Below are 11,521 nucleotides of genomic sequence, written 5' to 3'. Positions count from 1 at the left end.
AGCATATAGCGAGAAATGCTTAACGAGAAGTGCCACCAAGTATGGCGAGGGAGCGTAGCACTTAGCGATAACGCGTGGCAACAAGTGGCAACGGTGTAAATGAGGGAATGTAACATATAGCAGTGACGTTAGCGAGAAGTGGTAACTGTGGTAGCCCGAAGTGGCATCATCGTAACGAGGGTTCGTTGAACGTCGCGTTCAGGCGTAGTAACAAGTGGCAACAGTGTGTAGCGAGGGCGTGTAGCATATAGCGGTGATTCACACACACACACACACACACTTGTGTAGCGGCAACGCCTCGTCAGCACTCAGTGTTGGATCTCGGAATACAAGGGTTGGCGAGCAGAGGAGCAGACGTATGTGTGTGTGTGGTGTACGATAGCGCCAAACACACACACACACACACACACACCAAAGTGTTGACGTGGACCGTATTCACACACACACACACACTCTTTCTCTTTCTCTCTTTCTAACTCCTCTCTCTTGTACCACTTCAGTACATGTTGTCTCCCTGAACTACGCCATCTATCTAATCTCCCTCCTCAACTACCCTAATAACAGCGTTGACGGTAGTTAACATTGGCGGTGGTTAAGAATTCCAATCGAGTAGTTCGTCATGTCAACCATTACCACTTCAAACCCTCAAGCAATGGAAGGTAAGGCAAACTCATTTATCGTATAGATTTTTTTCTACGCCCTCTACTGCATCACTCTGGGCAAATGGTGAAATTGGGGGTTTTACCATGCAAAGGGGAAAGAGGATAATTCTGGTGAGTTAAATGAAAACAAGAAGGGGGCGTGTGGAAAACAGGAGTGGGGATTGTGTGTGTGTGTGTGTGTGTGTGTGTGTGTTTGGTTAACCCCCACGATAGGTTTAGGTTGGGTGTGATTGCCTCGCTCGTCATGTGGATCTGATCTCTCTGTCTCTGTCTTTATCTCTCCCCGAACACTGGACTGATACCTGGATCACGCCTGATTGAACGGATCAACTCCACACAAAATGTCTGTGTTTCATCCGCCCACCTCCTACCATTCGTATGTCATAGGTATCTCTTTCCACCTGCCATCACCTCTCCAAATAACTCCCATTCCTCACTCACTCCCCTTTCTTCACGCAAGTCTTTTTTTTTTTTCCAAGCTGACTTACTCTCACCACTCTCTTTTCACCGACACTCTTTCCTCTTTTCCGTAAACCTCTTCAATTCTTCACCTTCGCTCCCACAAGATAGTGATCAGACATCCCACTAGCTGCCCCTCTAAACACATTTGCATCGAAAAGTCTCTCTCTTTACACGCCTGTCAATTGATGTGTAATCCACTAATTCTCGCTGATCCTCCTCCTACTCATATACGTATATTTGTGCATTTTCCTCTTTTTAAACCAGGTAATACCAATCACTGCTCCTTTTTCAGCACACAACTCCTCATGCTCTTCACCATTTTCCATTCATAATACTGAATAACAATTGCGCCCCCCCCCCAAAAAAAATATACTCTCAACATTTACGTTGCTCACATTTGCATTTAAATCACCCTTCACTAATACCCGGTCTCTTGCACCAAACCTACTGACACACTCACACAGCTGCTCCCAAAACACTTGCCTCTCATCATCTTTTCCCCCATAACCAGGTGCATAAGCACCATTAATTAACCCATCTCTCACCATCCATTTTCATTTTTACCCACATCAAACTAGAATTTGTTTCCGTACACTCTATCACACACTCCCACAACTCCTGCTTCAGGAGGAGTGCCACTCATTCCTTAGCTCTTGTCCTCTCAGTAATCCCCAGTTTTACTCCTAAGACATTACCCTTCAGTTTCATTACACTCACAGCCAGAACATTCAGGTTTCTTTCCTCAAACTCATTAGCTATGTCTCCTTCCCTCTCATCATGGTTAAGTCCACACACATTTATCCACCCCCAGCCTGAGCCTTCGAAAAGGTTAAGCACTTCACGCTTGACTCCTTCTGTTTTCCTTCTTTTTGAAATTATAATACAAGAATGAAGGGTTTCTAGCCCCTTCTCCCGTCTCCTTTAATCACCCTTTACGACAAATAGGGAGTACGGAGGTAGAATTCTTTGTCTTCTATCCCATGTCAACTCCTTTATGACTGTAACGCAACCATGGAATACATAATATATGTCAACAACAGACTTTGAGCAGCTCAACAAGTTATGTAGTTTTAAATCCCTTAATGTTTGCCATTGAATACATATTGTATGCCAATATATACTGAAATTCAACCGATATGCAACTTTTCATCACTTGATGTTCAACCACTCAGCAATAGATGTTCAATGTTCAAAGAAATGATTTTTTGCTCTGTCAAACTTGCTGTGCTATGAAAACAATCTTCACTCTCTGTGTTTATCCAAAGCTTAGAAGTATCCAGCCCCCAGTTTTGATCTTAAGCTTTTCTATGATTAATAAATTAGTTACTACTACGATTCCCCCCTCCCCCCCTTCCCCCCCTTCCCTTCTCTTAAGTAATTCCTCATTTGTATATTTCCAACCAAATGGCTGACTGCATTCAATAAATCTTCTTTATCTATTTATCTGTTACTGACAAGTCTGAGTCACGAAAGATAACAAAGAGATAACAAGAGATGTGTGCCATTTATATATATATATGTATGAAATTCATTTATCTATTCACCATTAAAGTAAAAAAAAGAAAAAAATGTATATAGAGAATGATACAATGTCTTAAGAATAATATCCACTCAGAGAACTTAAAGGATCGAGTTCATTGATTCCAACAAGTTCATGAATATCTTTAGTGTTTCCTAAGAGCGGCGCTTCCTCCCCCACCACGACAGGAGATTGAAAAAAAATATGGCGAAAGCTGACACAAAAGACAAGAGTAGATTACCACAGGAGAACCACAAAAGACCGCACTATCTCAAGAGGCGAGGGAGACCTTGAATGGGCTATAGAGTGTCCCATAAAACCAACCTTATGAAAATACCTATATATTTAGCTTACGAATTTCGGGCACTAATACTTAGGTGTTAGTGGGTCACTTTCTTCCTAGACTATCAGGTCTTGTGTTATCTGTCCTTCCCATGTACTGTCCTCCAGCAGATAACCTTCGTCATAGACCATCAGGTCTTGTGTTCTCTATCCTTCCCATGTACTGTCCTCCAGCAGATAACCCTCGTCATAGACCATCAGGTCTTGTGTTATCTGTCCTTCCCATGTACTGTCCTCCAGCAGACAACCTCGTCATAGACCATCATGTCTTCTGTCATTTTCTCTTCCTATGTTCTGTCCATAGTATATAACATCGATATAGACCATCAGGTCTTCTGTTATCTGTCCTTTTCATGTATTACCAATGGCAGAAAACCTCGCCATAGACCATTAGGTCCTCTGTTATATGGCCTTCCCACTTTCATGCCCTATGCCATAAATCCTGGAAACAGACAAAAAAATACAATATCGGTAAAGCCAACCCACAAAATACTGATACAATATACTGTATTATAGAAGTAGTTCTACAAAAGATAATATACTACCATATTAGTCCCATACAAATAAAGACTGAAGTCATGGCAAGAAATGACACACACAAAAAAAAACAAGACAGCTGTGATATCTTTTGAGTGTCAGTTTATAGAACAAAAGCAATTTCTCGTCGGGGACAAAGACACAAACACACAAACACACACACACAAAAACACAATATCTAACGAGAGGAATTTCATACACAAAAAAAGGTTATAAAATAGCATGAAAGTACGGTCACAATACTCCCAAAATGTACTACGATGATGTGCAACAATACCCAAATAGAAAAAAAAAAAACACAAACTGATATCAATCATACAGATGGTATCATACGTGAGTTATCATACAAACACCAGACCACAGTCTGATGATGATGGTCCGGCAAAATATCAGTGACCTCTTGAATGGCCGGCACTCTAACAAGGAGGGGAGGGGGGGGGGGGGTTCACGACGAACAACTCTCTCTGCCTTCGTCTTCGTCAGGCAAACGAGGCCCTAGCGCACACAGGACTGCCCCAGACCAGTGTGAACCATCATTAGGAAACCTTCCGTCGTTTTCTGGGGTCATTATACCGTCGAGATCTTTAAGGAGATTGCCTGTGCCCTGTCTTGCGGGGGTAGCGCCGGGAATAGATGAAGGCAAGCAAGAATGAATATGTGTACATGTGTATATATATATGTATATGTCTGTGTATATGTATATGTGTATGTGTACATGTTGATATGTATATGTATATGTGCATGTATAGGCCATTCTTCGTCTGTTTCCTGGCGCTTCCTCGCTGACGCGGGAAACAGCAATCAAGTATGATGATAATAAAAAAGAATTATATACATATATATATATATATATATATATATATATATATATATATATATATATATATATATATATATATATATAGATAGATAGATAGATAGATAAATAGATAGATAGATAGATAGATAGATAGATAGATAGATAGATAGATGCATATATTCCTTCATTATTCATATTCATTCTCATTCATGAATAACCATGGGTTTGCGGCGCGTGGCACAGATCCAGGAATATCATGAATAAGATTCACTTTGAAGATTGTGACAAAGAAGGTCATTAAGATGAATTGATCCCATGGAAATGCGTATGATTTCATGTCCTGTACTATATGTCCATACACTGGCTGTGTCCCTTCTTATACAAGACATAGAGAAACATTTCTTATTTGAGGGAATAAGAAATTCGGAGGTAGGCCTCAATTTCTTATTGATTAGATAGTTTTTAGAAATATTCAGCACAAACGTAAACCAAATATTCTTTTTTTTTACACAGAATATCATTAGTTGAGAGTAGAAACAAATGAGATTAGAAATAGTGTGTATTTAATCTTACAGTAAACTCGGAGTTTACCTATTATGTGTTTACTGTTACAGTAAACTCGGAGTTTACCTACGACCCCGCTGGCTGGGGCGTGACATCGGCTATGAGGGAAGCCTTCGACAAGAATGGATACATCCTCGTCAGGTGGGTACTGAGGCCATAGGAAACATCTTCGTCAGGTGGGTACTGAGGCCATAGGAAACATCTTCGTCAGGTGGGTACTGAGGCCTCGTCAGGTGGGTACACACGCAAGAAAAAGGTGTTTGAGAAAGTAAAAGGTGTTTTAAGATTTTCTAATAGACTTGAAGATGATGACTTAACTCTTCCATTCTTTTCATACAATCGTACCTTTAAGATTGAACTCTTTTTGGGATCACACTTTTTTCTTTTTTGGAGTGTGTAGTATTGCTTTGGAGTTTAAAAGCTAATCTAACTGTGTCATTCGACTTACTTGAAGCTTGATTAACCAACCAACCAACCAACCAAACTGGGCCATCCAAACACCCAACCACCCACCCCTCTCCTCTTCCTCCTCCTTCTCCAGGAAGATGCTCAACGAAGCCGAGATCGAGAAGGTGAGGACGGCCCTGGAATCCACCGAGGAGATCCAGACGCGCTCCACCAGCCGAGATGACGGCAAGAACCGCCGGAGTCGCGTGACGCTCTGGAACTACACGGGAAACGGAGTCACCGGGGTGCTAGCCCGGATAGAGAGGGTGGCAGGCACGATGGAAAAGGTGAGGACGTGTACGTGATCTGGTTCGTAGGACGTGTACGTGATCTGGTTCGTAGGACGTGTACGTGATCTGGTTCGTAGGCTGTACGTTCGTGATTGCTCTGGAGGCTGTACGTTCGTGATTGCTCTTGTAACTATACGTTCGTGACTGCTCTTGTGACTATACGTTCGTGACTGCCTTGGAGGCTATACGTTCGTAATTGCTCTGGAGGCTGTACGTTCGTGACGGCTCTTGTGGCTATACGTTCGTGACTGCCTTGGAGGATATTCGTTCGTGACTTTTCTGACAGCTGTTTGTAGATAAACGGTGTATTTGTTATACATTCCAACCTCTCTCCTTTCCCAGGCCACTTCTTCTACCTCTCTCACCTCTCACATATCTCTGACACCTCTCACATATCTCTCACACCTCTCACATATCTCTCACACCTCCCACATATCTCACACCTCCCACATATCTCTCACCTCTCACATATCTCTCACACCTCTCACATATCTCTCACTCCTCACAGCTGCTGGGCGGACAGGAGATATATCATTACCACAGTAAACTGATGATGAAGGACGCTCACACTGGCGGGCGTCATACCTGGCACCAAGATTATGGGTGAGTACCACGGGGTGAGTACCACTGGGTCAGTACCACTGGGTCAGTACCACGGGGTGAGTACCACGGGGTGAGTACCACGGGGTCAGTACCACGGGGTGAGTACCACTGGGTAGGTACCGGTGTTCATTCATATTTCTTATCTTCTTGACATTGTAGCTGTCGTGTTCATTCACAGATATGTCTCCACTACTCTTCATTCATTCATTCACAAATATCTCCCACACCAATATGTCTCCACTGCTCTTCATTCATTCATTCACAAATATCTCGCATGTCACATCCACGTCACATCCTGCCTCTTTGACCAAAGGGTCATTCATACATCCTTATGTTTACTACGTCCCTCAGACGTTCATTCATACATCCTTATGTTTACTACGTCCCTCAGACGTTCATTCATACATCCTTATGTTTACTACGTCCCTCAGACGTTCATTCATACATCCTTATGTTTACTACGCCCCTCAGACGTTCATTCATACATCCTTATGTTTACTACGTCCCTCAGACGTTCATTCATAAATTTCCCCCACGTCTTGTCGAGGGGATTTGTTTACAAACACATCTCCCTCAGGCTCTCCATTCCTAGGTGGATTTACGACATCGTTTACGCTCGCCATCCTGTGAACGATCTTACGAGAATGAACGATACATTATGTGTCCTTTTCAGGCGTTGAACGATCTTACATCGTGTGTCTTTTTCAGGCGTTGAACGATCTTACATCGTGTGTCTTTTTCAGGCGTTGAATGATCTTACATCATGTGTCTTTTTCAGGCGTTGAACGATCTTACATCGTGTGTCTTTTTCAGGCGTTGAACGATCTTATATTATGTGTCTTTTTCAGGCGTTGAACGATCTTACATCGTGTCCTTTTCAGGCGTTGAACGATCTTACATTATGTGTCTTTTTCAGGCGTTGAATGATCTTACATCATGTGTCTTTTTCAGGCGTTGAACGATCTTACATTATGTGTCTTTTTCAGGCGTTGAACGATCTTACATCATGTGTCTTTTTCAAGCGTTCGTCCCCCACCTCCTTCGTTCATTACTATACATCTTCGTCTCAGGTACTGGTACAACAACGGATGTCTATTTCCGGACATGGGGTCCGTGTTCATTCCCGTGGACGACTGTACGCGCCAGAACAGCTGTCTTCAGGTGTTAAAGGGATCGCATCGTCTGGGACGAATCGAACACTCGAGGGTCGGGGAACAGTTGCAAGCGGACCTGGAGAGGGTAGAGCAGGTGGGTATGTGTGTGTGTGTGTGTGTGTGTGAGAGAGAGAGAGAGAGAGAGAGAGAGAGAGAGAGAGAGAGAGAGAGAGAGAGAGAGAGAGAGGCCCATTCTTATCTAGCAAGAGTTACTTAGAGAGAGAGGCCCATTCTTATCTAGCAAGAGTTACTTAGAGAGAGAGGCCCATTCTTATCTAGCAACAGTTACTTAGAGAGAGTCCCATTCTTATCTAGCAATAGTTACTTAGAGAGAGAGGCCCATTCTTATCTAGCAACAGTTACTTAGAGAGAGAGAGGCCCATTCTTATCTAGCAACAGTTACTTAGAGAGAGAGAGGCCCATTCTTATCTAGCAACAGTTACTTATAATTTAAGCTATGCCAATGATGCTTTCTTGAACCACTGACATTTTAGTTATACCTTTGCCACACCGTCATATAGGAAATGATCAAGTTTACTGAGTGAAAATACTACAGCATAGAGATTTTTAGCTGAAAATTCGAAGATAAATTTTTTGTATACACTAGACAACACAACACTGACCTAATGTCAATATGGTAGTTTGCTTCGACATTGGGTTGTATATATCATAAATGCAAATAACCACATATGATGATTATAGACATAATGATACGATTAGAGATGTTTGATAAATGTAAAGACAAAAATCATCCTACATTTAGTTAGCGCTTCAGCTAAAAGCTTTCATTTATTATAAGTGAGGAAATTTATTGTCTTCATACATCGATAATGTAGTATTATTAGTACCCTCGAATCACTGATGATGTCACAGATTCTGATGGGTAAACCATCTTTACGAACCATTTAGTGAACCGGGTTGAATTGTAGACGTGATATTTCTGCAATGCTTTTTGATGAACGTGGTTCGAAAATGTGTTTCGAAACTTCACTGCTTTACTGTTCTGTCCGTGGTTCGAAACTTCACTGCTTTACTCTTCTGTCCGTGGTTCGAAGCTTTACTCCTCTACTCTTCTGTCTGTGGTTCGAAGCTTCACTGCTTTCCTCTTTTGGCAATGGTTCAAAGCTTCACTGGTTTGTTCTCCTAACTCATTTGGATTTTCTAGTTTACTCATACTGAACTAAGACTTTATTGCATAGTACGATGTAAGCCACAGCTTTAGATATCTTTAATATTCCTAGTAGAAAAAGAAAAGACGATAGCAGCTTTTTGCCTGCAACATCACTTGAAACTAACGTTCATAACCCCACACACAGTTACTATAACTTTGGTCCTTATGAGTCACAATGATTCAAATCTATTTGCACTGTAAATTACGTCGTTCTAATCTGGGTAAAAGGAAATATTTAACGCCATCAAAACACCTTAATGTCAAATAGACACAAGACTATAAGTGTACTTTTTTCTATATATATATAAAGGAATTGTCATATGTGTTATCATGTATAATGCTTTCTCTAAAGTAAGAGCTAGATATGGATATATGAGTTATATACATTTTTACCATCCTTTATCTTATATATAGCAGTACGGTTCGTCGCGCTGTATATGATCAATGGATTTGTACAAGTAGGAAGCAGTCTCCCTACAGGACTTCGGGCCTGTGGTACTACCTCCCTGTCCTTGTTATTTCCTCCCTGCAGACCAAGACGCTCCCTTACTGATTCAACCATTCCCTCCCTGCAGGCCAATAATGTCATTTCCTTGCGAAGATTTTAATGAAAATCTGGGTATAGATGTTATTTTACATGCTCATTCAGGATTTTGATTCAAATGACCGCATTTCGCTTTATTAATGCCTGTAATTACTCCTAACATTAAGTATAATAAAATTATTACGGTAATTGCTCAACTAATTACAGGAATTTTTGGGTTTCGACTTCATATTCATATTCAGCATACCTAAAAGCATATACCCTGAAATCTTCAAGAAAATCCATTTTTTGAAAAAAAAATCAAGAAAAATCCAAGGCTATAGCCTAGCAAAATATTTTGCTCAGATTTTCAACTTCTTCAGATTTTAATGAAAATCTGGGTATAGATGTTATTTTACATGCTGATTAAGGATTTCGAGTCAAATGACAGAATTTCGCATTATTAATGCCTTTATTTACCTCTTAGATTAATTATAAAATAAGGATGCTAATTACTCACTAATTATACGAATTTTTAGGTTTTGACCACAGATTCGTATTCAGCATAACTAAAAGCATCTATCCTAAAATCTTCAAGAAAATCCATTTTTTGAAAAAAATCAAGAAAAATCCAAGGCTATAGCCTGGTAAAATATTTTGCTCAAATTTTCAACTTTTTCAGATTTTAATTAAAATCTGGGTAGAGATGTTATTTTACATGCTGATTCAGGATTTTGATTCAAATGACCGCATTTCGCATTATTGATGCCTGTAATTACTCCTAAGATTAAGTATAATAAAATTAGTATGCTAATTACTCGAGTAATTATAGGAATTTTTGGGTTTCGACCTCATATTCGTATTCAGCATACCTACGAGCATCTATCCTGTAATTCTCAAGAAAATCCTTTTTTTGAAAAAAAATCAAGAAAAATATCTTGCTCAGATTTTCAACTTCTTCAGATTTTAATTAAAATCTGGGTAGAGATGTTATTTTACATGCTGATTCAGGATTTTGATTCAAATGACCGCATTTCGCATTATTGATGCCTGTAATTACTCCTAAGATTAAGCATAATAAAATTAGTATGCTAATTACTCGAGTAATTACAGGAATTTTTGGTTTTCGACCTCATATTCGTTTTCAGCATACCTACGAGCATCTATCCTGAAGTTCTCAAGAAAATCCATTTTTTGAAAAAAATCAAGAAAAATCCAAGGCAAAATATTTTGCTCAGATTTTCAACTTCTTCAGATTTTAGTGAAAATCTGGGTATAGATGTTATTTTAGATGCTGATTAAGGATTTTGAGTCAAATGACAGAATTTCGCATTACTAATGCCCTTAATTACCCCTTAGATTAATTATGATAAATTAAGGATGCTAATTACTCGACTAATTAAAGAATTTTTAGGTTTTGACCAGAGATTCGTATTCAGCATACCTAAAAGCATCTACCCTGAAATCTTCAAGAAAATCCATTTTTTGAAAAAAATCAAGAAAAATCCAAGGCTATAGCCTAGCAAAATATTTTGCTCAGATTTTCAACTTCTTCAGATTTTAATGAAAATCTGGGTATAGATGTTATTTTACATGCTGATTCAGGATTTTGATTCAAATGACCGCATTTCGCTTTATTGATGCCTGTAATTACTCCTAAGATTAAGTATAATAAAATTAGTATGCTAATTACTCGAGTAATTACAGGAATTTTTGAGTTTCGACCTCATCTTCGTATTCAGCATACCTACGAGCATCTATCCTGAAATTCTCAAGAAAATCCATTTGTTGAAAAAAATCAAGAAAAATACTTTGCGCAGATTTTCAACTTCTTCAGATTTTAATGAGAATCTGGGTATAGATGTTATTTTAGGTGCTGATTAACGATTTCGAGTCAAATGACAGAATTTCGCATAATTAATGCTTTTATTTACTTCTTAGATTAATTATGATAAATTAAGGATGCTAATTACTCGACTAATTATACGAATTTTTAGGTTTTGACCACAGATTCGTATTCAGCATAACTAAAAGCATCTATCCTGAAATCTTCAAGAAAATCCATTTTTTGAAAAAAATCAAGAAAAATCCCTGGTAAAATATTTTGCTCAGATTTTCAACTTCTTCAGATTCTAATGAAAATCTGGGTATAGATGTTATTTTAGATGCTGATTAAGGATTTCGAGTCAAATGACAGAATTTCGCATAATTAATGCTTTTATTTACCTCTTACACAAATTATGATAAATTAAGGATGCTAATTACTCGACTAATTATACGAATTTTTAGGTTTTGACCACAGATTCGTATTCAGCATAACTAAAAGCATCTATCTTGACATCTTCAAGAAAATCCATTTTTTGAAAAAAATCAAGAAAAATCCAAGGCTATAGCCTGGTAAAATATTTTGCTCAGATTTTCAACTTCTTCAGATTTTGATAAAAATCT

The 11,521-nt window shown here is 39.2% G+C and overlaps 1 protein-coding gene across 1 annotated transcript in view; it reads left to right on the top strand.

Moving 5' to 3' along the window:
- The first annotated feature begins 224 nt into the window (after positions 1 to 224).
- Positions 225 to 11,521, top strand: part of LOC139752578 (L-proline trans-4-hydroxylase-like) — a 15,945-nt gene continuing 4,648 nt past the window's right edge. The window contains exons 1-5 of the mRNA XM_071668335.1: positions 225 to 659; positions 4,936 to 5,026; positions 5,427 to 5,619; positions 6,131 to 6,225; positions 7,296 to 7,587. Of these exons, the coding sequence (XP_071524436.1) occupies positions 620 to 659; positions 4,936 to 5,026; positions 5,427 to 5,619; positions 6,131 to 6,225; positions 7,296 to 7,587 (711 nt within the window). The 5' untranslated portion in view covers positions 225 to 619. The remainder of the gene's footprint in view (positions 660 to 4,935; positions 5,027 to 5,426; positions 5,620 to 6,130; positions 6,226 to 7,295; positions 7,588 to 11,521) is intronic.

The sequence above is a fragment of the Panulirus ornatus genome, chromosome 13 (assembly GCF_036320965.1).
Source record: "Panulirus ornatus isolate Po-2019 chromosome 13, ASM3632096v1, whole genome shotgun sequence".
NCBI classification, from domain to species: domain Eukaryota; kingdom Metazoa; phylum Arthropoda; class Malacostraca; order Decapoda; family Palinuridae; genus Panulirus; species Panulirus ornatus.
The sequence above is the reverse complement of the archived record's forward strand: the minus strand, read 5'-3'. Positions and strand labels throughout refer to the sequence as shown.